A 27723-nucleotide genomic window follows, 5' to 3' on the forward strand; every position below is an offset into this window, starting at 1 on the left:
GGCTGAAGGCAGAGCTCGGGTGAGCGCTCGCTCCTCAGTTCTCCAGGTTGGCCCTGAGCGTGCGGGGCTTGAGTCTCTGGTGCAGCCGGTAGTCCTGGCTGCTCGCCCTGCGCGGGCCGGCCGGCGAGCCCAGCGGAGGGTTGGCGTTGGCGTTGGCGTTGGCGAGGCCGGGCGTCTGGGTCTTGGCTCCTCGCGGCATGGCCCGGCTGCAGCTCACGGAGCGCCTCTCCTCCACGCCCGACGTCTGGGCCTCCAGCTGGGCCTCGCACAGCGCCAGCAGGGACGCGACCTGCTCCCTGTGCGGCTGGGATTTGAACCGCCGACGGGCCAGGTGGAAAAAGGATTCCACGAATGCTTGCAGTCCCATACCTGCAAAGCAGAGAGAGGGAGCGTGAGGAAGGACATTTAAATGGAAATAGTTTGTCAGGCTCCTGTTTCCAGAGTTTGAGCTCACTGGTGATGTCGCTTAAACCTAGCAGACAAAAAGGAGGGGTTACTATTCTCATCTGGAGCCGCGACTCCTCAACAGGTTCTCAGGGTCCCGGGTTATTCAAAACAACTCAGATATTGATATGCTGCAAATACACATTAATAACTGGATGCTTTTGCCACCAAGAGAAGAAGAGTTTCCTCCAGAAAAGCCATTGAACTGCTGCCGCTATAGAAGGGTAAAGAAAAGGATTTAATAGTTTTACTTATCTTAATTTCATAACTTTCAGATCTCGGCTGAATACGAAAAGGTCAGAGTGACTGAAGGTCAAAGAATGAAATAAGAAAGTGTTCAGAAAACAACAAAAGCTGAGTTTTTCCCTCAAAAGGTCTCCTCCATATCTTCCGCTCTGTTATTGTCGTGCAGAAGACTAATGGAAGGAGGACCGACATCCATCACCGGCCTGCAGATTAAAACCCAACGGCGTTATAATCAGCTGGTGTCTGAGTCGCTCGCCGGTTCGACAGTTTTAGTCCCTTTTTAAATGTTTGATGTCTTCGTGACGGACGATACGGTTCATCTCCTCTTATCAAAAACAGATCACAGGACAGCAACCACCCGTAAAAACATAATCATTTGATAATGCGCGTCCCTACAGATCATAACAGACCCGTTCTCCCTGAATACGTTTGAGCTCTAAATTCGGCCCCCGGCCTCCTCAGTGCAGACCCTTCCATCGCGGCCCATGTGATCTCCATCCTCCCAAACATTCCTCACGAGGTGCAGCGTCTGAATAATTCACGCCGGACGCTCTCCTCCGCTGCCACGTTGTGATCTCGACTCACTTCAGAGGGAATCTGACAAAGTGACAAGCAATTATCTCCAAGCACGTCGCTCACAGTCTCAAGGATACCCGGCTGTCTGTGCTCCACATGCAGTGTGTGTGTGTGTGTGTGTGTGTGTGTGTGTGTGTGTGTGTGTGTGTGTGTGTGTGTGTGTGTTACCTGCTTCTCGAGACTCGGGCGTCGTTCCTGACCAACGGCGTGTGATGTCTATGTAGAGGATGTCCACTGACGCCATGGAGAAGTTGCTGTTGCTCAGCTTACAGGTCCTGAAAGCAACCAGAAGGTCCCGTCAGTCAATATGTCAACATGCTTTATTAAAAAGGTATTCTGTATTGTTTTTTACTAAAAAGGAAGGGGGAATACGTCTTTTACGCTGGTGAGACGTCATGATGATTGACAGCTGGATCGGGAATTGAACGTAAGGAAATGTAACTTTAACTTTCCCAACTTTGATCGTCTGTTTCAAACATGTACTGTGTATAAAATATATGTATACACCGGATATATACACAGTATATAAAATATATCTAGACACCGTTTATATACAGTATATAAAAGATCTTTATGCACCGTTTATATACAGTATATAAAAGATCTTTATGTCTATTTATATATGATATATAGATCTTTATACACCGTTTATATACAGTATATAAAAGATCTTTATGTCTATTTATATATGATATATAGATCTTTATGCACCGTTTATATACAGTATATAAAAGATCTTTATGTCTATTTATATATGATATATAGATCTTTATACACCGTTTATATACAGTATATAAAAGGTCTTTATGTACTATTTATATGTAGAAATATAGATCTTTATACACCGTTTATATACAGTATATAAAAGATATTTATGTACTGTTTGTATACTGTATATAAAAGATCTTTATGTACTATTTGCATACTGTATATAAAAGATCTTTATGTACTATTTATATATGATATATAGATCTTTATCTACTATTTAATAGATATATAGATCTTTATACACTGTTTATATACAGTATATACAAATATTTGTATACACCGTATATATACACAGTATATAAAAGACTATGTACCATTTGTATACTGCATGTAAAAGATATTTATGTACTGTTTATAGACTGTATGAAGATCTTTTATATACAGTACATATACTGTATATAAAGATCTGTATGTACTGTATATCAAATATATTTAGGTACCGTTTATATACAGTATATAATAGTGCAGTTTTAAAACCATGAATCACGCGTCCGTGTCATAAAATATGTAAATTTGATCATCAATGTATTTTCTGTTGGTGTTTAAAAAGTGCGTTCCCCTTTAAGAGCATTGAATGAGCTCTGATGTCGTCCTTCTTCTTCGTGAATTGGTTCTTTGGCCGCTTGGTGAAGCGTGTTCACCAGGAAGTGAAGGCGACCGCGTACCTGATGAAGGTGCGGAAGGCCGTGGGGCCGAGCCGCATGTTGCCCTTGACCCCGAGGAAGCGGATGAACAGGGCGGCGATGCGCTCCACCAGCCGCAGGTGGTTGAACTGCTTGTTGTACTTGGGGTAGACCTGCTTCAGGCACAGCGAGGGCAGCGCGCCGTCGTCCGGGTTCCTCTCCTGAGGCTCCGCCTCCATGGGGATCTCCTCTCCGTGGTCCAGCCCACCCGGCCTCAGATGGGACCTACGTCCAGGAAACGACGGGACAAGAATACATGATCCGAGTTTGGATACTTGGATGTGCAGAGTTTAGGATTTAGTGCCATCTAGAGGTGAGATTGTAGACTGCAAACAAACTGAAACACAAAAGGCCCTCTTCCATTTCCTTCCCACGGATCCACCTAAATCCTACACACCTTTAAGTAAAACAAAGGAGCAGCACTGGGACTCTCTATTGAAAAGCTCCACTGGATCTCTGCAGTTTTTCTTCCGTAAAGGACGTTATTATTTAATGGAGAAAAGAGCCGCGTTGCCAACTCCACTGCGACTGCTGATGCAGGCGAACGCTCTGCTTTTAGAGGTTAATTGTCGACGTCACGTTTGATGCTCTGAATGCCGATGAGGCAGAAATTCAAAAGCACTCATATCAGGTGCTTAAATCGGCCCAAAGGTGGTCGAGAGAGTTCAGCTCGGTTTCTGAATATTCAACGCAAAGGGTCGGACTGTGATGCCCTCTGGAGCGACGGCACTTTTACCTCATTCACAATCATTACAAAAGCAACAGCTGGGGGAAGAAAAAGAAAGCATGAATACATACAGTATGTTTTCTGAATTTGAATCATTCCGTATATATAAAAAAAAAAAAAAGGTACTTAAAGCAGTTTCAGTCTTCACAAAATGTTTCCAAAGACGACGGAAACAACTACTTGAAACGTACGCTTGTTAACTTGCACATTGCTCCATCTCTCCCTGCAGGTTCATGTGTGTTGTTGTTGTTGTTGTTGTTGTTGTGGGCGTGCACACACTGAGCTTGACTGACATCTCCCTCCCTCTCCTGCAAGCGTTGTTTCACACAACCGAGGACGCCTTCATCGTTTCTATTACTTCCCCGACGGGCCGCGACCTGAAATGATTCCCGACCCCAGAGCGGAGGCCTCATCAGCGGGAACGAGTGACAGCAGCCGAGTGTGTGTCTGTGTGTGTGTGTGTGTGTGTGTGGGGCCTTTAAAAAGACACACAAAGCAGCAAGTCGAGGGGATTCAGTGCGGCTGACGTTTACGAGGCAGTTTCTTCCTCCGTGAATTAGTAAGCAGTGTGAATGTTTAACACAATCAATCACCGGCCAGCAGCCAGCAGGACGCCGCCCACGTGCGCTCAGACGGGACGGGCCCGGCTGAGAACGGACAGCTGACAGCCAGGCAGACGCTGACGGGAACGCCGGCAGACATTCCCAGCAGAGAGAAGCGAGAGAGAGAATGATGAGGGGGTAAAAGGTGAAGACTGGCAGGTTATTAAAAAGACACACAGAGGCCTGGTGCCAAATGTTAGCGGAGTGAGGCCTAATTTAGCTGTCGTTACCCGGCGTAAAGGCAATGCCTGTCCTCCTGGTGAAGCTTCTGCACACAGACAGGCTTCGAGACGTGTCAACCAAAAGAAATCAAAAAGGCGTCTGCACATTTATCTCCATTTCAGAAATCTGAATTCATTGCCAGAGCTTTTCCTCCCACAGAAACACACACGAGTCTCCCACGGGTAACAACACACATGTTTCATTCTGTGTGTTTACATGATTTAAAAGCTAAACTTGTCTCTCTTGTTCCTCACCGCTCGACCACAAGATAGCGGAGCATTCAATAAATAAGAGACCAATATCTTCAGAGACCAAAAGAGAGCGGATATTGACCTTATAGTCACCAGAAACACGATCATAATGATAAGTAACTCTCCATATCCCCTTAAAAAGATGTTTCCACGGCCTCAAAGTGTGTCAAAGCTTCCTCCCCTTCCTCCTCCTCAGCATGCATGGTTTTCTTTATGCAGACGATGCTTCAGTAATCATTTCCCTCGCACCCTATTTTAAGGAAGCGGTCGCCGGTGAGCATCATCTCTGTGTCGACGCCCCGCTCACAGCTCTCATGATGGCTCAAAAATCACCGCAGAGGCATCGTGCTCAGGATTAATGAGCCGGGAGCGACACTCGCTTCACACTCCTCCTAATTCCCCGTTTACCTCGATCCCCACGTTGTGTTTACTTATCTCTCTTGTGGAAGTCTCATTGTAACACATAGAATATAATAGCATATTGTGTTGTGCGTCTGGTCCGTCCTCAGCTTCTTAGCGGCGGGTATCTGCCATCAGAGCGCTGAACACATGACTGAACTGAAACTGAATCTGTACATGCATGGCAGCGGACATCATGTCCTCTCTGCTTCTGATGCTGAATGGTTCATAATGTTCGTCTCCGTTTCTTATTTCCATTCATCAGCGGCTGGAGTTTGACTTTGAGCAGCGATCACATTAATCTGAGCTTTCTTCTCTTTTTACGTTTTCACGCTGAAACCTTTAGCTTCGGCTTCGCGTACATGTACACAAGTACTACAAGGAAGTACTCTGACTGGAGTATTACCATGTATGCTTTTACTCCACTGCATCCAGGGGAATATTGTATGTTCAATAATATTTTGTATTGTCCGAAGATTGTCCAAAGATTAGAGAAAATAAACACATAAGTATAGCTGAACATCTTCAGAAGTATCCATGTATATTCTCTACTGGACTAAACTACCAAACTGATTATTTTAATTACATTACAGCAAATAGTTCAAACTACAACAGAATAATCTGAATTAATCGAATAATTCCATAAATAATACTATATCAGTAAGTTTTGATGCTTCAAAATAAACCTCCTGATATTTGTATTTGACTTTTACTCCTAACAGAGTATTTCCCTTGTTGTGGTCTTGCTGCCACGTACTTTACACACAAACGGCTTCACTTCAACCGGATCAGATCCAACATGGCAGCCGGGGCGTCAACATGCGTGTCTTCCAGCGCCGGCCTTTGTGTTCGTGTAAACACGCCGTGGAGCTCAATGATTAATGAGATCCGCCGTCGTCGGCTACAGTGATGATTGCATTTTTTGGAGCATATCCAATCTAACGGCTAATTCAATAAATATTAGCACTAGCTCGTTGGGACGTAATTAGCATATCACACACCCTGAAGCCACAAAACTCCCTATCTGCAAAGCTAGCAGCAAACTTCCTGCCAATGAATACTGAAGCTGTGTGTTGGCGCTGCAGTTTGATTGCATCTGTCTATAGTGTGTGTGTGTGTGTGTGTGTGTGTGTGTGTGTGTGTGTGTGTGTGTGTGTGTGTGTGTGTTCATACCACGGGACTGTTCTGTGATAATGTGTGTTCTCTAGGAAGTTTAGAAGTTTAGCAGACGCTGATTGAGTTTCACCTCGAGCCTGAAACCGTTTTCTATCTGCAGCCATTGATGCTTATTAATAATAATCAGTGTTTATTATTATTTAAAAGTCTTACCATCAGTAACCACACATACATACACTTGCTATTTAGCTCAATGTAATCTAAATGACCACCTTGCTATTCATTGTATATCAAATAAACTTCCTATTATGCAATGTTAGGACTAATAGCTGATTAACATTGTTTCCTTAAATGTTTACTTTATGGTTACGTCACTGTAGCTCAACTTATACTGATATTTTGTGCCTAAATGTAGATGTTGAAAAGTATTTATCCGTCCATACAAGAACACAAAAGGATCTTTCTATTATTATTATTATCGTGAAAATTTACTTTTCAGTGCTTTCTGGTAACAATTTATTTAATGCAGACGCTGTTTCAACTTATCGTTATGGATTTTTTATTTTATTTCATCATTAATACCTACATTTCTGTAATAACCTAATAATAGCACCAGTGATTTATTGTCCTAGCATTAATTTTCATTGTGAATTAAAAATTCTGAAAGGTGCCCATCGCAAATGTTGTGATATCTTAAGAATTGTATAAAATATAGATATTTGTGATAAAAAATTTTAAAAAAAAAATCACATGAATGATTAATTGGTTAATTATTAACAAAAATATTTAAAACTTAACTTTTCTGCTTATCGACTAATTCAAGCTATACAACTGTGTACAAATGCAAGAATACAGATATATAAAAAGTACGAGGGACATTAGATTAAAGGATTAGGGATCTCTAAAAGAACATAGATGGGAATTAGCGTTGAGAATTCTAAATGCGTGCACTGCATTACACGGCGTTGTCTTTCATGTACGAGATGTGGGTCTGCCGATTCCAGCCGGATGGAAACACAGCATGGCGGGAGGCACGAGGATTAAACGCATTACACCGACGTGCTACCGGTCATGAATGAAACCGCTAAGTGGGTATTATCCCCGAGAAGATATCCCCGTCACTCGCAGAACAAAGCAGATCAAATATCTGATAAAGAAGATAATCTGGAGAGGGAAGACGTGAGGGAAGGAGGGGAGACATGCGGAATAGAAACAGTAAATCCTCTTGTCATGGAAGAAAAACAGATTAAAGAGGCCCTGAATGGCGGAGGAGATTTACCGCCAGGCGCCACACCGGGCCGGTCGGCCAGAGAGAGGGAGCCACTCGCACAAGTGAGTTTCCACTTCGAGCTCAGCCGAATTATATTTTTCCCATTTACCCGGCTTATGGAGAGCCGTGGAGTGGTGAGGAGGGGACGGGCAGAGTGAGCTATCATGTCCTTAAAAGTGGACTCTTAAGCCCAGCAGACAAAGAGAGGACGGTGCGAGAGCTTCACACTGTTTAAATGTGTGTGTGTGTGTAAGTGTGTGTGTGTGTGTGTGTTTACATTGAAGGTTTCTTGCGGCCGGGGTCCATGAGGCGCAGCGTGTCTCTGATCACGCCCACTTTCACCTCCTCGTCCACCGGGCTGGGAACGTATTCAAAGACTCCTGGTGCCATCTGAGACAAACACATGTACATTACAGCACTGCAGTAATAATAATAATAAAAATAACAATAATAAAACTATGGCATTACTGGTGTTGACGTTCACTCGTACCTCTTGTTCGTGCTCTATTTTCATACTGGGGTTGGAGTTGACCTCTAGTAACACTGGCTTCAGGTTTTTCATCAGCAGGATGTCAAAACCTAATATCTAAGACACAAACACGTCCTTATTACACACTTTGTGCTGATATTTTAGAAGAAAGCAGACTGTGTAACAAAAAGCTATTATCTTTATCTGTTCATGCCACAAATGTTTATGAATTAGTATCTGATTTATGCAGAAAGAGGTCGCCTTTCTCTTTTGACATTCATTTATTTATATAAATACATATTTAAACAGTTTAATGTCTGGTTGGTTTTATCAATGCATAAAACATGATTGGACAATAAATAAAAGTCTGAAATGCGACTCGACGATTCAGATTTTCAGGTGATTATACGAAAAAGAAAATAGTTATTATTATGATCCATTTCTGCCAATGGATCCCCCAAAATGAGACATGCTGTTCTTTTTGTACGTGCAGAAGGAGCTCGAGATAAAAAATACTATCAGTTCCTGTTTAGCACCGACAACAAGGATCCATTTAAAAAGTAGAAAAGTGTGTTGAACAAGTCAAAAGTCAGCTTTAATGTCAATTCTTCCACATGTGCAAACATAGAGAAGATAATAAAGTGCAAATAGGTCAAAAAAGAACACACAGACAACATATATATATTTTTTAAACGGTCACCGGCGACCCACCTGGAAGCACGTGGGTCCCGGTTTCCCGGGTGGGATGTCCGCCTGATAGTGGACTCTCAGTTCCGGCACCACGGCGATGGCGGTCTTGATCACGAGAGCGATGATGTCCGACCACACCTTCTTGATGTCCACGCCTTTGGCCGCCAGCCGGTACAGCACGCTGGACAGGGTGCGCTTGCTGCCGGTGCTCTGGCTGTCCGAGTGGACGAAGTTGCCGCTGTGCACGTTGAGGGAGTAGTTGGTCAGGTGCATGAAGACGTGGCTCAGATTCTTCTGGCTCGGCTCCTGCAGTCAGGTGAGATGAAATCATCCTTTATTAGTCCCGCGGTGGGGAAGTACAGCCGGTAAAGTGCACACAAGATACACGTAATATAAGAAACAAGTAATATCAATATAAATAAACGGTAATACAACAGTAAATAATCCACAATAGCTATATTATATATACAGACAGAATAAAGAAGTATTTCAAAATATATTTATATTGCACCAGTCAGGGTTCAGACACATTCTGACCAAATTTCCATGACTTTTCCCCAAATTTCCATGACTTTTAGCCAAATTTCCATGACTTTTAGCCAAATGTCCATGACTTTTAGCCAAATGTCCATGACTTTTAGCCAAATGTCCATGACTTTAGGCCAAATTTTCATGACTTTTGACCAAATTTCCATGACTTTTAGCCAAATTTCCATGACTTTTAGCCAAATTTTCATGACTTTTGACCAAATTTTCATGACTTTTAGCCAAATTTCCATGACTTTTCCCCAAATTTCCATGACTTTTGACCAAATTTTCATGACTTTTGACCACATTTCCATGAGCGTAAGAACCCTGACCAGTAAACCTGCATGCTAAAATACTGCATGCTATGAAGGTACAGGTACATGTTTCACATCGCCGCGGCTACCTGGTAGGGCTCGGTGCAAAAGCGTGTCAGGCCCTCCTTGGCAATGTAGATCTCCAGCGGCTCCAGGGACTTCAGCAGCACATAGAGGCGGATGTCAAACTTCAGCTTGTCAATGAGCAGCGGCTTCTGGATGTACTCCTGGACCACGGCCTGCTTGGCCTGAGAACCCACCATGGGCTTCAGGTCCCCGGGGTCACGGATGAGGTAGATGCCGTCGCCCTGAGAGCCGCCGTCCGGCTTCACGATGAAGGTGGGGTTCAACGTTGCATTGCTCTCCTTCACCATGCGGATCTACAGCAGTGGAGGGAGAGAGAGAGAGGAGGATGATGATGATGATGACGATGATGGGAACAAAAAGATCACGGACTTATCGGCAGGGTTCATGCACATTCTGACCCGTGGATTCCATGACTTTTCCATGACTTTAAACCAAATGTCCATGACAAACATTTAGTGAAATCTGGGTGTAAACAGTAAAAAGTGAGTAAATGTAGTATTTAAACTAACAATGAGAACACAAAGCATACAGTAAACCTTAAATGACACAAATGAATGAGACAATAGTTTGATGAACACATGATGTTCACATGATATAACACATTTACATGACTTTTACTAAACTTTTGGGGTTTTATGTATTTTCAAGGACTTTTCCAGGCCTGGAAATAACCATTTTAAAACCAACCAACGCGGCTATTCTTCATACTCATAGCTGTCAAAGCTATCATCATTTTACAAAGGCCGAATTAAATGATTGATCTGGATTATTACAGTCCCACAAGCGTTTGATTTATTGATCCCTGTCAGGGTGCGAAAAGAGAATTTTAAATAATATGGGAAGGAAAGAAAATGTGCCGACCCCAGCTTTAACAATTCATCAAAGGTCCTTAAAAAAAGATCAGATTCTTCTTTTACAGGTGTTATATAATGCAGTCGATGTTTGAAATAGTTCATCTTGTGAATTTACACATTGCACATTAATGTGTTCACAGCAGATTGGCGAGAGAGAAGAACATGAAACGAAACTGTGTCTTCCATTATTAGTTGAACCATTGAGGAGTCACTGATGTGCAATACGGCTAAAAAGTAGTTTAGTTTGATTTCCTGTAACACTCATTTGTGTTGCCTGCTGTAAACTAGATTGGACCGTTAGCAGTGACATTCTGGCGCCCCCTGCTGGACATCATACATTACTGTATACATGATTTACTTAAATATAATTTCTTCACCATCTGCCCTTTTGATTGCATTAGAAAGTTGATTTAATGATCCCAATAAAAGCGCACTGACATGCCAGTGACTATATTTGACAGTAAATATTTATCTACCTGCCAAAATTGATTAAAAAATTAACCAACATACATTTTAAACAGTGAATTCCTTGTCCTCCTAAATTGATAAAGAAAGCGTTCATCCATTTGTGCATTTTCCGTTCATTTAAGACTTAAATGGCCCATTTGGGAACTGACTAACATGCTTTAGCCCATCAGGGAAAAGCAGCTGAGGGATTCCTCAAGACTTCCCAGGCGTATGTGCCGGCACTGAGTCGCGTCTTTTCTTTCCAAGTGAATCCTACTAGATTCACCCATGTGTTAAGAGCGTTAGATGACCATAAAGGGTCATATTCATGAACACGGCACAGTCTGTTGTTTCCCCTCAAGGAGAGCGAGCAATGGAGCGAGCGCATGAATGACAAGTTACAGGCGACCCTTTTAAACACCGTGAGCAGCTATAGAGAGGAAACAAGAGCGCTGGAGCTGAAAGACACCTCTGTGTTGTTATTGCTCAAATGTGAAAATTAAGAGGAAGCAAGATAGCAAACAGACACACTGGCTTTACTTTTCAGAGCCGTCTTTACCACCAATAGACATAGTGGAGACACAATCTGCTGAAAAGGGAAAAGGAAAGACCGGTGCTGGTTTGTGATAGCAGGAAAACTACAGATAGCGATGAAAACTGCCTCCTATTTAGGAGTTACAGGTCCAGGACCAGACTGTAATGCATGTTGATTTACTAGCATGGCCGACTGGGGCACTTAAATGTTATCAGTAACACCTGCTCTCACGCTGCTGTGTCTTTTTAAGCTCACGTTAGCCTTCTTAGTGTTGTTATCTTTTCTTAGTATCGTTTTATCCGTTGCATGATTTATGTGTTTTTTTGTCTGCAACTTTTTTACGCTGCCGTCCCGACCTCCATTTATCATGTCAATGAAAAAGTTAAACCATTTCTCCTCTTATGCTTTTATACAACGGCTTTTTTTTTCCAGGCATACACTGAAATCTAATCTTTTGTCATCTTATTCTTATGACCCATGCAACATTTTCTGAACGGCATATAGTATTGAATGTTTGGAAGATCTCCTGGTATCAAAACGCTTCTGTTACCTGGGTGGAAAACTGCTGGCACTCCTCCGGCAGGATCCAGGAGCGGGGGTAGAAGTCGTACTCCTCTGGGAACAGCTCCTGCATCGTCCTCACGGCCCGACTCAGGTTGATCTTCCTCAGCATTTCAATCATACCTGCGAATGCACGACGCACCGTTTCAGGCACAATGAATAAAAGATATATAAGATATCAATAAAAACGCACTTGGGAGACAGTCAAAGGAAGGTTTATTGCTATGGAGAAGCAAATAATCTGTAGACGGACTAGAAGGAAAGCAAATATACACAACCTTATAAGGAGATATTACTCAATATGACATATAATATGCACGTGGACTGATAGTGCAAGATAAATGCAAGACAGGAGACTCCAGGATGTGCATTTCTTACTAGTGCAATAATCTCTAGAGTCTTCAAAGTAATGATCATTGCCACGGCATGAAAAGGTTAGCGCTGGAGCGATGAGGATCAGTGAGGGTTTAGCTAAATCCCTCCCGCTGCGATTACAGAATACTGAATACACAAGTGCTGCGAGATGAAATGAAGCCATCTCTCCAACTGCAGTTGAAGCGAGCGCTGCCGAGGCGCGCCGTAACTCAACGGGAGGTCGCAGGAGGAGGAGAGCGGCGAAAGCGGCGAGATACCTGGGAACTTGTTCACCTGCCCTGAGACGACATGCTCGTTGTCGTGGAAGGAGACGCCGTGCCAGTAGATATCGCAGGGCGCTCGTCTTCCCAGAGGGAACTGGAGAAAGGCGAGAGAGAACAGGGACAAAGAGGATTTTTAACTAAATAAAAAGCAAGAAATACATTTGTTTTATATGCAGATGCAAAAGAAAAAAAGCATCTGTCAGTGAGAGAAGGCTTATTTAGCTCATGTGACTCAGGGCATGAGCAGGTTTGTCCTCGTGGTGATCCTAGAGTGCAGGATAATCTTTCCTAAAGATGGCACTCGTGCGTGCTCTGATGTGATGAGCTGGAGAAAGACGAGGTGATACTATAAAAAGGGTTTAGAGGGCTGTGAAATCCAACTGCCAGAAGGCACGGCTTTTACCTTCCACACCTCTGCTCTTTGTCCACACTCCCACAATGCAACTCTGCTAAAAGGAAGTCAAAGGGATAGGATAGTACAGTCGCGTGTGATGTACAGATATCTCCAAATGACACGTCTGCACATTGATCCTGTAGCAGCGCATGACCACCTGCTAAGACAGCGTCTGCTATGACATTACATTTCTAGATCTCTTCTATGCAGCAACACATAATCCACCGTTTATTCTTTTAAACCCTCGATCTTCAGCTGTTGAGCTGTTTTCAAATGTCCATTCGAAGTCTCAGCTATTTTATCAAACTAACTTGATTCTGTATTTACACACCGCTTTCAATTAATGGTCATCCTTTGGGTTTTATTGAAATGCAATTTGTGGATGCATCACAAATGCTGGTGTGGTCTATTTTCAGTGGTTGCGGTGCAGCTCCTAAAAAGGAGAAGAGATTAAATCTATTTCCAGAGGGAAGCTTTCTCTCTGAAAATCAGCAAAAACAGCAAATCCCAATTGTGCTTATTCATAAAGTCATCTGCCTCCACTGCAAACAAGCAGGACAGCAACCTGGCATGTTTTGTAGTGTCTTTCTGTATTTATACTATTTGGTCTTCATCCTTGTTACCCACTGAAATGTTTTGTCGTGAGTCCATCTTTAAATGTATGAATCTATATTAAGTTGCATTGGAAGGCCAACATTAACTAACTTCCCCCACAGCTATAAGATCGATCTCCGACAGAGTTGCATCCCATTAACGAGTTAGAACGAGAGAGTGCGAGAGAAAGGGAAACCCGGCTCTGCAGCCAAGACCTGCTATCACTACTGCCAACGCGCAAGGAAGTCCAATTAATCGCAGTAGTTTCTAGGAATCAGGCCCCAAAAAACAGCCGTCTTGACTTTGTATGAAGAGATTGGACAGAGGAATCCTTTCAACCCATTGTTGTGGACACAAACACCAGTGGCTCAGTCCGTTTTTCGAGCCACTTAGTGAATGAAAATAAGCCCGGCCGATGGACAACGTCTTCCATTTTAGCTAATGTTGCACAAACGCAGCCGTATATAGGATACTTTAAGTTGCAGCGAAGTAAATACCACTTATAATCCTATTTATACCGGTTATAATCTCCTAAATATGCTAGCCTCCAGGTGGCAGGCCTTTTAAAAATGTCAGTTTAGTCTATAATCCAAATCGAAATGCCAAAACCCAATGATTAAATAGAGTTATTGGTCCTATTTTTCTGAAGCCGTCACTCAGACAATTCTCTCTGCCTCCAGGACTGGAGGTCTATTGGATTAGAGGCGCTTAAGGCTAATCATTTCCCACTGTGTAGGGAGAATGCCATATGTTTAAAGCCAGCTGACAGCTGGGCCAGAAAACACTGCAGATGTAGAGGCGTAGTGATTTGGATGTAAATTGACCAAATTAACAACGCATCACTCACTGACGCGTCTTCACAAAATGTCCAGTATTCTATTTTGTAAACCCACATGTTCATTTCATAATTGACAAACGGGCCGACTGGAGTTTCGACCCCTTCAAAGATGCTGACAGATACTTTCAAAAAAACAGCACGGGATCTATGGCGCCCTTGACTTTTTGTCGGGGGTTGCGCCGGCAGGACAAAGCGCGGTAATGTATAGGCCTTCTGTCTCCTGATTCCGATACCAGACCTGGAAGGGTTTAAGTGTCACCGCCTGGTCACTGTGATAAGTAGAGTCTTTACTCCAGCGGTCTCATCGCGATGCCCTCCTTTGCTTCTCCTGCATAATGGAGACCATGTTAATAATAGCCGACAGCAGCCATTACCTGCGTCGCATTCAAATTGAGCAGGTGGCGTTTGTGGCTCGGAGAAAGAAGAACTGGATGACTTAGTCGTCTCATAAATGTTTTAATGTGATTGCGTTTCATTTGGAGTAACTTTGATCCACACCCCCTCCTCTGTAATGTTATACATTAGAGGCACGCAAACCGGCGTTGTCAGGTCGTGACCCCGGGTTAAAGGTGGCCGTGTCATCTAATTAATAATGGGCCAAGTTTTCAATCAATGACTTCTTCAATCATTCATATAAATGCTTGAATGAATAAATCAATCAGAAAAGATAACTAGTCTTATTAGAGCTGCAACAAAGGATAATCTAATTCAAAAATAATGTACTCAAAATCTATTAATGCCTCAAAATAGACTCAAATAGAGGTGACGAGACCACACTGATCTATTTCTACTGTCCGTACTATTTCAATGGATGGACGGGTTCATCGACATCTTATGTTTAGAGAAGTGGAAACGATCCCACATCCCTTTCCGTATCCTCGTCAAATCTTCTGTGTGTTTTCTGACAGATCTGTTTGGCCACCTTTCGGTAGAGTATCGTCCTTGTGTATATTTTATGACGGGTACATGAATATGTTTTAAAGCTGGAACGTTGTGCATAAGGTTAAAGTATTTATAACCCATTTTCTTAGATTGCACTTTGTGTTTAAATGTGCCAAACTCCTGCTGAGACTCAACTTCCAGTCCTAACTTCTGAAAAGCTTTGTATTTTACATTTTGTCAGAGAAACGTCAGGCTATTACATAATCTAATATAAGGCCCTAAACAGACAGAAGGGGTTATATTATAGTATTGTCCAGGACATTATGTGTATGGGCTGCAACAGTTAAGATTACATTGTATTTTACCAACTGTTAGATGCCCAGTAAAAGCTGTCTCACGTTATGTAGAGCTGTGCAGATCGATATCCTCGCAAGCTATAAGAAATGTGCAAGGTTAGGCTTTTCTTATAGTGCTTTGCCTCCCACACACACACACACACACACACACACACACACACGCTAACGTGTGACCTCTCCAGCTCATCACACCCTGTGTGACCCATCGCAGTGGCACATAGTCGAGACCTTGAATAAGGAAAGTAGCACCATAGTAGCACTTTTAATAGCACTTTGTAGTTCAACTTTCTTGAAGAAATAGTACTTTCTTGATTTTCTGAGTTTGTACTAATGGTACGTGTGTGTGTGTGTGTGTGTGTGTGTGTGTGTGTGTGTGTGTGTGTGTGTGTGTGTGTGTGTACTAGAAGAAAAGCCCAACAATGCACATTTCTAATAGCTTGCGAGGATATCGATCAGACGTTAGGACTGGAAGTTGAGTCTCAGCAGGAGTTTGGCATATTTAAAACACAAAGTGCAATCTAAGAAAAGTGGCTTTGGATAAAAGCGTCAGCTAAATGTAATGAGAGCAGCAAGACAGAGACATTGGTCGAAGAACATTTTCTCCAAGACAAACAAACAAAGAGAGAAATAAACTCATGTTGCACACCTCTTTCCACTTCAGCTGCCTGATGCTCAACTTGAGCGCCTCCAAGGAGGTTTTGGCTTTGGAGATGTCCACCGTCACTGGCCTCCTCTTCCTCTTCCCGTCCTCGCACCGCGTCTCCTGGTTGTTTTTGGATGGATGGGTGTTCACGTAATTCCCATTAGTCTCCAACTTGCCCTGCAGGATTTTCCCAGTCCCTTTGATGTGAAGCGTCCGCTCGTGCCCGAGTCTATTCAGGTTTGTCCCAACGTGGGCAGCGACCACCGAGCCGTGCATTGACATGTCAGAGGTGCGTTTGCCGCAAGAGTTCTTAGCATCCTTCCCCAGCTTACTTCGACTTTTAACCCGGTGCTTGCAGCGGATGGAGGTCGCATCTCTGCCGGCGGCTCTGGTGACGCTGGCCGGGTCAGGTGAGACAGGAGCGGTGGGAGAGCACCCCGGCACCCGCTCCTCCTCCTCCTCCTCCTCCTCCTCCTCGGCACCCACGCCCTCCTTGTCCGCACCCTCCTCCTCCTCCTCCTCGCCCAGTGACTTCATGTCCTCGACTTCAATCTTGACTTTTACATAAATGTCACTCATTGTGGGAAACGCCACGAGCGACGCCAGCCGGGCGTGGGCGCGGTGGTCCCGCTGACGTTATTCTGAAATAACGCGGAACGCATCGCTAGCTTAAACACGGCTAATTAAAATGGGACGAGCGTGTGTTTATCCGTCAAAACAGCGCGAGCGAGCAGAGCGTGAACATATGCGCGCGCAGGCCATTACCGTTAGCGGTCACTATATTCAATGGCAGCCATGAAAAAAGGCTAGCGGGAGCTCTTAAGACAAGCTGACGCTGACTTAACCTGGAGCCACCGGAGCTAGCTAACCTAGCTAGCTGTTAGCTAAACCCGACGTTAGTCAACACGTATGGCTGCGTGCCGTTGGCGAAACTACCCTTTAACCTGTAACTCATGACAGACTTTACCTTCCGCGTACGGTTATCTACTTGTCTAGCGTTTACCAGCGTTGTAATGATGGCCACGGTCCCCTGCGCTCCCTGTGTGTGTGTGTGTGTGTGTGTGTGTTATCGTCGCCGTGTTGTCAAGCGGCAGCAGCTGCAGAAGGCAGAGCAGCCCGTTGCCCAGCTGATGCTGCGTTCAGGGGTCCTCGTAACCACCAGCTTTTAGAAGGCGCATTGACTCCATTACTGATCGCCAGGCTTATCGCACCTTAACTATAAATAGAAACGGGCCTGAAATAACCAAACCAATACCACACAGAGCACGATGCTAACAACGTGTATGTATTGATGTGTTGATTTTACGGGTTGATTGTTAGGAACGGAATCTTTTGAAGCCGTATTACTTACCCTTTAAATTGGTATCTGCTTTGAAATAGTGTATTGTTTCCGACAGCACTTGAAGGCAATAAAGGGATGTCATGTTTCAGGGGCGGTGTCCCTCTTTAGAGCAAAAGAATTCATCAATATCCTCAACCAAATACCAATATTCACACTGACCAAACAGGTGCATGCACCTGCCGTCTGACTGACCACATTAAGCCCAAAGCTGACGAGGTATCAGGGCCAGTCAGGACCAGCAGAGGGCCTGCAGTAAAAAGGGATCAAGGGCTGCAAGAGGTCCTTGCAGGGCCTGGATCACTTGAGTTGCATGCTGCATGCAGACCCAAGAGAGGGCCCATTGTAGACCCAGAAGAGAATCAGGGCCGGACCTGTGGCCAACAGGACAACAGGTGTGGAAAGCACCTTTCATAATGGGGAGACAGGGCAATGCCTGCTGTGTAGACGAGGACCAGAGGACACACACACACAGCTCAGAGCTGTCACAAGTGTCTCAGCTGTTGGCATGTTGCATTATTTCTGTAGATGTGTCTCAACACAAATGTAACTCTCACCTTTTATATAGTTTAAACAAATAACACAATCAAGGGTATGTACTCTGAATTAATCAGCAACAACGAACGTCTCTCCACTGATATAGTTAAACTAAAATAAGTTATACACTTCTTTATCGTACAATGCAAACAGATGTTTTAAATTTCAGGTTGATGAGTGTAAACAGGAGACTTAGTGGACTTAGTGCCTGATATCAAGAAAGACCTTTGACAATAAGATAAAATAAAATAATCCTTTATTCGTCCCGCAGTGGAGAATTACAGCAGCAGTGCACACAAGAGACACATAAATACAAATAAATCGAGTAATATAAATAAACATTATTAAAAACAGTAAAGAAGAATACAATAGCAATATTAAATATACAGACAGAATTTTAAAAGTATATTGCACCAGATGGACGTGATTAAAGTGACCAAAAGTGATTAAAGTGTGTGTTACATTTAAATTAAATAGCCCTGACATATTTTTTTACACACACACGCACACGCACACACACACACACACACGCACAGCTTTGTGTCGGCGGTATAAAAACACGCACAGCTGAGATCCCGCCCCTTCCCCTTTAAAGGAGCAGTGATGAGTCGCTCGGGACTCTTCGGGAGACCCACCGGCTGTTTATTATGTGTCACGTTTTTGTGTTGTCCGGTTTAATCTGATGAGATGGTAGAAGAAGATATTATGTATATGTTTCGTTATCGCTGCTAATCGGATTTGCCTCGACCCTGAGGAGGAGGTCCTTCATTCTGGGATGGCCCATTTGGAGCTGAAATGTGAAAATCCTCGATTTCAAGGACGCGTTTCCTTTTCTTTCATTTTTTTTTCCCGACTAATGATTGATGTTGAAACATAGGATTACGAAGCCATCGGCTCAGATCCCGTGTCGTGTCAGACTCGTGGCATTTTATTGCGTGTTTTGTCGTTGAAGAAGCGGGAGGGATGAATGCATATTTTGGGTTCTTTGCAGTAACGATGTGAGGAGATCGGGGTTCCTGGTTTCTCCCGTCAGAGTCGCTCATGATGCCGCGCGCTCTGCGGAGGCTGGTCCATCTGGTGCTGTTCTGTCCTCTGTCCAAAGGGCTGCAGGTATGTGTGCACATGCACGGTGCCAGTCTGCTGCTGGCTATTAGCAATGTCTCATGCATCAGAAGATGTCGTGAGCAATACAAAGGAGGGAATCAGAGGGTGCAGACCGACATCATCTTCCTTTTATCCTAAAAAAAAAAAATGGAGTGGGCAGCATCGTTTATACCCTGCATGGAAACTAGGATCAGATTCCCTGGATGTGTGTGTGGGCCGATGCTCTGTGTAAAGCCGATGCAGCTGATTCTGATTCTGGGCCTCAGTGTGGAAAGTAGCCCAAATTCATTGGGATAGGCTACTGTGCTTGAGTACAGTTGTTATGTAGTCTACATGTACTGTATTTGAGTATATGTGCATATCCCTTATGCTTCAACTGTATGTGACCCGGTGATAAACCCCACACAACGTCACTGTGTCACCGCCTGTCTTGGGGAGATAAAGGCGTGGATGAGCAACAACTTTCTCCAGTTAAACAGCAGCAAAACTGAAGCCCTCCTTGTTGGCACTCCACACCAGGTTCAGACATCCTCCATAACTCCTCTCACCTTTGACAGTCAGGTCATACCCCTCTCCTCCACAGTCGGGTCCCCAACACCAAGCTCAACTCCAAGCTCCACCGTGGGCGACCGGGCCTTTTGCTCGGCGGCGCCACGCTTGTGGAACGGGCAACTCAGACACTGAACTCTTTTAAGACTGGCCTAAAAACGTTTTTATTCAGGAAGGCATTTTTTTACCTTGAGTTAATTTATTGTCAGCTATTACATTCTTATTTTTTATTTTTATGAGTTGCTTTAACTATGTTTTAATCGGTTTTATTTGTTTTTACTATACATGTGGCACTCTGAGATTCTTTTGAAGGAAGAGTGCGATAAAAATTAAATGCATTATTATTATTATTAGTAGTAGTACACTGGAGCCTGAGACTAATTCAAGTAAACTATACCTAAATAGAAAGTAAAGGGGAAACAGTGGTCGCTCCTTCAAGGACTCTTTAAAAACACTTTTTTGAAAGTAGGGCTTTGACCTGTAATGGTGTTTTTTTATAGTCAAGTCTACTTGTACTTCAGTAAAGGACCTGAGCACTAACTGCACATCAGATATTGGTTGCATCCCGAGGTCAAGTGATCAGCTGCTCCTTCAATCATTGTGGTGTCGGCTGGTTTTCTGATCAGCAGTCTTTATGATCTGTAGGTTAACTGTGTTTCTCTTCTCCTTCCGGTCCATCCTCCCCTCCTCCCTCCTCCCTCCTCCTTCCTCCACAGAGTCGCCTCCCGGCCATCAAGGTGAAGTACCTTCTCCTGGCATGGCTGGGCATCCTGGTTGCCAGCTGGGTGGTCTACATGCAGTACGCCTCGTACTCTGAGCTGTGCCGCGGGCACGTCTGCCACATGGTCATCGTGAGTAGAGAATCAGTCAATGCAGTGACAGCGACTGTTCACAGCTGCATCAGCGTGGTCGTTAAAGGTGACCGTGTCATCTGATTCATAATGGGCCAATGACTTCTTCAATCATTAGTATAAATGCTGGAATGAATAAATCAAGAGGAAAAGATAACTAGGCTTATTAGAGCTGCAACCCAGGATATTTTACGCGTGCTCACAGTCTGCTGCACGGCCATTAAGAGGCTCATTTGCGGGAAATCATTTTAATAATATGGTCAGATTTCTAAATGTAGGGTTCACATAACTAGTGCATTACAGGAACAACTATAAAGGCAGTAAGCAGCACAGGTGTGATGTTTGTAAAATGTTGGCGGGGGGAAGAAGATGCAAGGCCGGATGTTTCATGAGTTACTGGTGGAAACAGGAACTGTTATTATATGAAATGGTACATTTTGTAATAATTGTGGCTTTTCTTGGGATAGATTTGAAAGTAGCGTATTCGTTGTTTCTCCAGCTGTGTCACAAAACTCCTAAATGAACACGCAAGTACTCAAAACAAGAGGAAACACGGCAGGAGCACTGGGCGGGAGGAAGAGGAGGCACAGCTGTGGGCCTCTTCCTCCACACGTGGCCTCAGACTGCGTACGGATGCAGCCGATAGAAGGCCGCTCTCCTGCTGACACCAGCTGTTCTCTGACCCGTCGGCCGAAGGGAACCCAACAGGCCGGCTGACATTTGACGGTTGATGTCAATGACATCATCTGTTTGAACATGAACACGTTTTAGTGTAAACTCAAAAAACAAGTATGCACCTAAAAAGGACGACGATATGTCTCCTTTAGACTTACCGAACAGATTACCTCATAGTTTGTTTGTTCTTTAAATAATTTTAAGCACTCTCAAACCTCCACTGAAGTGTTTCCTGTGTTTATTGTGATGCACTTCCTGTTTGCGTCTGCAGTGCGATCACTACAGGAGGGGCATCATATCGGGCTCGTCCTGCAAGGCCTTCTGTGATCAGAGAACTCTGACGCTGCAGCACTGCAGGTCCACCTCCTCCACTCATCAGGTAACACACACACACACACACACACACACACACACACACACACACACACACACACACACACACACACACACACACACACACACCTCTGAAACCGATTTTTCTTCCCCTGCTAATTATTTTCCCGGAGGAAAACCCAACTTAATTGTTATCTACAAAAGTAATAGAAAATATATTATATCAAACTTTGGGGACACCGGCAAAATGTTTGGACTACATTTACACATGATTGATGTCAGTTTTACTGCATGTTTTTCCTTCCAATGTTAAAGCGAAGTCTGTGCGAAAAACAATCCCAAAGAGTTCTGAGCACCTTTTCAGTAAAAAAACAGATATTTGCATCACACTCATGAAAGCCTACAGACATAATGATGTCATCTCTTGTTGTGTATTTGACTTGCAGGTGTACGGCGGCCTGTGGAAGGAGAGACTCGTCGTGATCAAGTGTGGGATCGAGGACCCGCTGAAGATGGACGGGGCTCCAGACTCCGTGCTGCAGCCGGAGATGAGCTTATTCGACAAACCCACCCGAGGAACCTCCATGGACGAATTCAAAGAAATGCTGCACAGTTTCCTCAAGGTCCTTTTTTCAGCAATCACACCATATGATGTAATATCATATATGCAGTAATAATCATATATGTCCTCACCTCCTTCTTGCAGGCTAACCTTGGGGAGCAGCCATCTTTGGCCACCTTGGTGGACCGGGTCATCGCCCTCGCTGACGTCAACCAGGATGGCAAAGTGTCTCTGGCGGAGGCCAAGTCCATCTGGGCTCTGCTCCAGATCAACGAGTTCCTCCTGATGGTGGCGCTGCAGGAGAAGGAGCACACCCCCAAGCTGCTGGGCTTCTGCGGCGACCTGTACGTGACGGAGCACGTGGGCCACAGCTCCCTCTACAGGCTGGAGGTCCCCCACTACCTGCAGGCTGTGGTCCCGGAGGCCCTGAGCTCCAGCCTGAACCACTGGCTGGCGCCGTCCTGGCCCCGGAGGGCCCGCATCACCATCGGCCTGCTGGAGTTCGTGGAGGAGGTCTTCCACGGGTCCTACGGCAGTTTCCTCATATGCGACGCCAGCCACCGCCACGTGGGCTACAACGCCAAGTACGACTGCAAGATGGCCGACCTGCGCAGCGTGGCGTCGGAGGCGGTGGTGCGGGGGTTCATGAAGGGCCGGCGGTGCGAGACCAACGCCGACTGCACCTTCGGCCGGGACTGCACGGCCACCTGCGACCGGCTGGTGAAGCAGTGCAACACGGAGGTGGTGCTGCCCAATCTGGCCAAGGTGTGCGTGCTGCTGCAGGACTACCTGCTCTTCGGGGCCCCGGCGGACCTCCGGGGCGACCTGGAGAAGCAGCTGCGCACCTGCGTGACGCTCAGCGGCCTGGCCAGCCAGATGGAGGTGCACCACTCGCTCGTCCTGAACAACCTGAAGACCTTACTGTGGAAGAAGATCTCCAACACGCAGTACTCTTGAAAGCGGGTGGAGATCGTCCTTATTAATGCGTTTTTTCACTCTGCATTGACTGTGAAATACTGATTATACAATGTGAAGCAGCTGAAGAAGAAGAAGACTTTATTTTTTTGTCTTTTGTTTTCCAACGCATTATTTTGAGAAGCACATGTATTTGTTTAGACGTAATATTCTCAGGGCACTGCCTACGACTGTCTTTGTAAAATGATCTGAGTAAATTTAGCTTTTAAAATAGTTTCATAAAAACCCTCTTTTGTCTTTTCCCGATAGGCAGAATGTCAAAATTTGACTTTTTTTTTTTTTTGTACAACTGTAAATATTGGTGGAGCTTTCTTGTTTCCTGTGTGTAAATGACTGTGTGAAGCAAATGTGAGACTCAAATAATGGATAGAATAATGCATATGAACTGTCCTTCCATGGTTATTGATCATAATCGGTTATGTATTCAATCAGACACTGAACTGGAATGAACTTTTAACCCATAAATAAACGTTAGATGGTTTCGAACAATTGATTTTCAGCTGTTGTGAATAACATTGATCTGATGACGCCACAAAAGCCATGATGGCATTTTTTGCACATAACAATAACACAACAAAGCCCTCTGGACTGTTTTTGGGACCATAACATGTCAAAATATTCCATCATTTTAGTGGCAAAAGCTGACAAATAAATGGTTTTGCTACTGTAGGCGGTACGTTGTTGTGCTATGTAACAAGTTTAAATGTACCTTTTTATTGAGTAGGCATTCATAGATAAAAGTCGACTTTACGTGGCGTTTTCCTTGTAATAAGTTAAAAAAATAAGCCAACAGGATAAGTGAGAAATAACAACATACTCAAAATGCATTACAAACAAGTCCAATATATTAGTGTAGTAAAAAAGACAATTAAAACTTTATTTCAGACTCACTCAAGGGTTCATTGCAATAATAATAATTCAAAAAAAGGAAAAACAAGATTAAGAAAAGCACAGCAATTCCACATTCAATTAAAAATAAACCCCTCAGTGTTTTCTGAGCCTGTAGAGGACAGAGAGCAGCGCTTCCTCTTCTTATGTCTATTGAATATCTGGTCAGCAACAGATCAGAAGGTCTGCCATCTTGAGACATACATATTATGAGCCATCATGTTCTTGTCTTGAAACATTTACTTTCAGGTGTTCAGATGCAAAATGTCTGTCTCTCATATCCGCGGTACGACGCTGCAAAGACAAACCACAATGAAATGTTCGGTAATGCTCCTTCCAAATATTCTTTTTTATTATAATTATGGATGTACTGCAGATTTACTCTATTAATCACTCATGAGTTTACTGATGGCAAAGTGGAAGAAAAAAGAACATTTTACACAGAGCTGCAGTGGTTAAATGATTGTTCGTTAATTCCTAATGAAATATTATTAAATACTTCCTGGTTCCATTTTCTCAAATGGGATTTTTATATTGTACAGTTCTATAATAGACTAGTTGATTGAATATATATATATATATATATATATATTTTTTTTTTTTCCAATTACTCAACCCAGTCTTCATAGAGTTTGATACACTGCCCGTGTTTTAATGATTAATTAATGATGTAACTCTTCTTTTTGTCGTTACTCTTATAAAACACATTTAAAGACCTCCTCCCTACTTTGACGTTTATATTATATAAGTTTATACTATATAAGTTTATACTAAAACCAGAGACACTTTGAGCTTCCTCCTCAATGTTACCATCACAGAATAGTGACCCCGGTTATTATAGGCACAGACATCTGAATGAGTTGTTTACTAGTAAGGCAACGCAGGAAGCCTCCAGCCAAACACGAGAAACACGCTATTTGCATTTAAATGAAAGTAAACTTTGACTGTGATGTAAACTGCATGCATTATTATCATTAAACAGAACTCAGACATTAATTAAAAAGTGGGTATTTGCCAATAAACGTGTCACACTGTTGTTCGCAGTAATATTTAATATTGGCTACTACTCGAAGTACAATACAACGGTTATGCATTTATGCATCTTCCCACTCACCATGTTGTCCTTGCAGCACTTCCCAACACACACACACACACACATGTATATATATATATACACACACTGCATATCAGTGTTATGTCCAGACTGCAGGATACAAACTGCCGCAGCAACGACTAGTCGAATAAAAATCTATCTGCTTCTACTTTGACAAGTCGATTCATCTGTTCAATCATTTTTCAAGCAACAATGTTTATTAATAATTGTCATATTGAAAAGCATTGGGGATGATTAGGCGTACATGTCTCTCCACAAGAGGCTTCATGACATTCTACTCCCACGTGCTGCTGTAAACTTACTGGGATTGAGCAGAATTTGTTGGTATAAGGTGAACGTGAAAGACAGAAAAGTAATGATTCTGCTTATCGTCTACAACACGTGAACGTGGATATGAACGCAACACCGAGTGCGGTTTGAGTTAGAAGGTCAATAGAGCTTTACCACCATTCATGTTTGGGAAAACTTCACCACTGTAAGAACTAGAATTACCGCCTTGTGGTTGCATGTTTCAATTCATCACTTTAGCCTATTCAATATGTGAGACAGTCATAATTAGCATACGAGTTAAGGCCACCAAATATGTTCATTATTGTCTACAAAAGGATGTGAAATCCATTTATTCATATCGCTTTCACAGGAGCGGTACGGACGGACAACATAACGCCAAGCATGGAGGTATGAAAACATTAGAATAATTTAAATTAGAACCAGAAGACGACGATGTCACAGGAACTAGATTCATTAAAGAGGGAGATACTTCAGTCTCAACACAAGACAACATCACGTCAGCCCAGAACACCAGCTTCACGTTTCTTCTTCTAAATGCGGATGAACGGGAGGCAGCAGACGAATTTTTAAATGTCTCATTTCAAAATGCATTCTGTCACGAGCTTGTGGTGGGCGCTGCAGACGGGGTGGGCGCTGCAGACGGGGCCGTCAGGCCGTGCAGCAGCTCCATCCGCCTCCGCGTGTCCTTGGCGCGGTTGATGGTCATCTTGAACAAGCGACAGTACGTCTCCATGGCGGCCGGCGTGTCGTCGTTCCCCGGCACCGGGTAGGTCAGCAGGCTGGGGTTGCAGTTCGAGTCCACCACGCCGACCGTGGGGATGTTCATCTTCGCCGCGTCCCGGATCCCCACGTGCGGCTGAAACACGTTGTTGAGCGTGGAGAGGAAGACGATGAGGTCCGGCAGGCGGACGCCCGGGCCGTACTGGACGGGGGCGTTGGTGAGGAGGCCGCCCTGCCAGTACCGCGTGTGCGCGTATTCGCCGCAGCTCTGCGCCGCGCTCTCCACCAGGTGGACGAACTGCCGCTGGCGGCTGACGAACAGGACGACGCCCCCGCGGTACGCCACGTGGGCGGTGAAGTTCAGGGCTTGCTGAAGGTGCTCCACCGTCTGGTCGAGGTCGATTATATCTTGGTCCAAGCGGCAGCCGTAGAGGTACGGCTCCATGAGCCTACAACAACAAGGACGAGGGGAGAGGATTCGATTTAGGTTTAAAAATAGAGCGTTCAATGCAGCAGACTGGGCTTTAATTTTCCGGGTCACAGCTATCCCTCGAGCGTAATATTGACTTATTGATTGGACCGCAGTCGACTCCATGAAACCTTTTTCTGTTCGGCTTAGTTTCCATGTTGAGGTCATATTATGTTAACGGTCAAAACAACTCTTGCATGTGCTTTAATGCAAGGAGAACATTACTCACATCATATTACTCTAGTGTGTGACATGGACTGGTCTCCAAAGGCTCTTGTAGAAGTTATAATTTGATTCCATTTTTATTTTACATTATCTACTTACAGTCCTGGTTCTGCTTCACCAACAACCGCATTTCTTATATATTTAGGAGTGACATTTTGGACTGAACAAAAATAGAATATGGTATCTGTATGAATCAGTAGTTTACATGCATTGCATAAAGTCATTGATTTTGAAAAAATGTGTTGACTTATTGATTAGTTGCAGAATATTCACCAGCAACTATTTGTATTATAATTATTTGGCTTTGTTTGTTTTCAACACAAATGCAACACGTTCTTATTGTTGCATTCTGGATTGTTAGGATATACTGCTTTACATAGTTTTTTTATTTATCGTAAATTAAATATCTTTGAGTTTTGGACAATATGAGCTTTGTTGGAGGGAACCTAGAGCAAAACTAATTATAAGTTCCTACGACTCATCACTGGAATCTTTACACATATGAGAAATAAAGAACTGGAAAGCATGTTGGGCTTTTAGACATTTTGATTGTAAAAGAATACAATCTCAAAGTAGTTTGACTATTAAAAATCAAGAAAAGATTTCTCAATAATGAAAATAACCATTAGTTGCAGCCATCACCCTCCAATGGACGGATCAATAGAATTGCATCATGCATTTCCCTCTGCATTAACGTTACTGAATACATATCTAGGTGTGAAAGTGTGTGCATATGTGCCTGACTTAACAAGGTTCATCTACACGTGACGATGAGCAGAAATGCATGACGGGACCATGCAGGGTATAGTTAGTACATCAGAGTATCCATGGAGACAGACCTGTGTCTGCAGACTTTCTTATGGCCAAGATGCACTCTGGCGTCGAACAGGTCTTTCAGCGAGAAGAGCTCAGACACCCGGAAGAAGTCCGGCTTCTCCAGGGGGAGGCTCATCACTT

The 27723-nt window shown here is 43.8% G+C and overlaps 3 protein-coding genes across 3 annotated transcripts; 1 reads left to right on the top strand and 2 right to left on the bottom strand.

The window, feature by feature from the left end:
- ttll11 (tubulin tyrosine ligase-like family, member 11) lies at nt 1-16713 on the bottom strand (the record flags this gene model as incomplete). The annotated part of the gene is made up of 10 exons (XM_079235054.1): nt 1-369; nt 1435-1541; nt 2700-2942; nt 7582-7694; nt 7795-7890; nt 8485-8769; nt 9395-9685; nt 11779-11912; nt 12422-12521; nt 16138-16713. 10 exons carry the CDS (start codon nt 16711-16713, stop codon nt 35-37), a joined length of 2280 nt encoding a protein of 759 aa, XP_079091180.1. The 3' UTR covers nt 1-34.
- Nucleotides 16714-18705: 1992 nt separating this feature from the next.
- On the top strand, nt 18706-23494 carry dipk1b (divergent protein kinase domain 1B). The gene is made up of 5 exons (XM_079235055.1): nt 18706-19120; nt 20380-20514; nt 21461-21568; nt 21969-22145; nt 22229-23494. Exons 1-5 carry the CDS (start codon nt 19052-19054, stop codon nt 23039-23041), a joined length of 1302 nt encoding a protein of 433 aa, XP_079091181.1. The 5' UTR covers nt 18706-19051; the 3' UTR covers nt 23042-23494.
- Nucleotides 23495-25033: 1539 nt separating this feature from the next.
- Nucleotides 25034-27723, bottom strand: mrps2 (mitochondrial ribosomal protein S2). The gene is made up of 2 exons (XM_079235056.1): nt 27606-27723; nt 25034-26521 (listed from the first exon to the last, which is right to left on the bottom strand). The coding sequence occupies exons 1-2, from the start codon at nt 27716-27718 to the stop codon at nt 25948-25950; spliced, it is 687 nt and encodes a 228-aa protein (XP_079091182.1). The 5' UTR covers nt 27719-27723; the 3' UTR covers nt 25034-25947.

This window comes from Taurulus bubalis, assembly GCF_910589615.1.
Source record: "Taurulus bubalis genome assembly, chromosome: 19".
NCBI lineage: Eukaryota > Metazoa > Chordata > Actinopteri > Perciformes > Cottidae > Taurulus > Taurulus bubalis.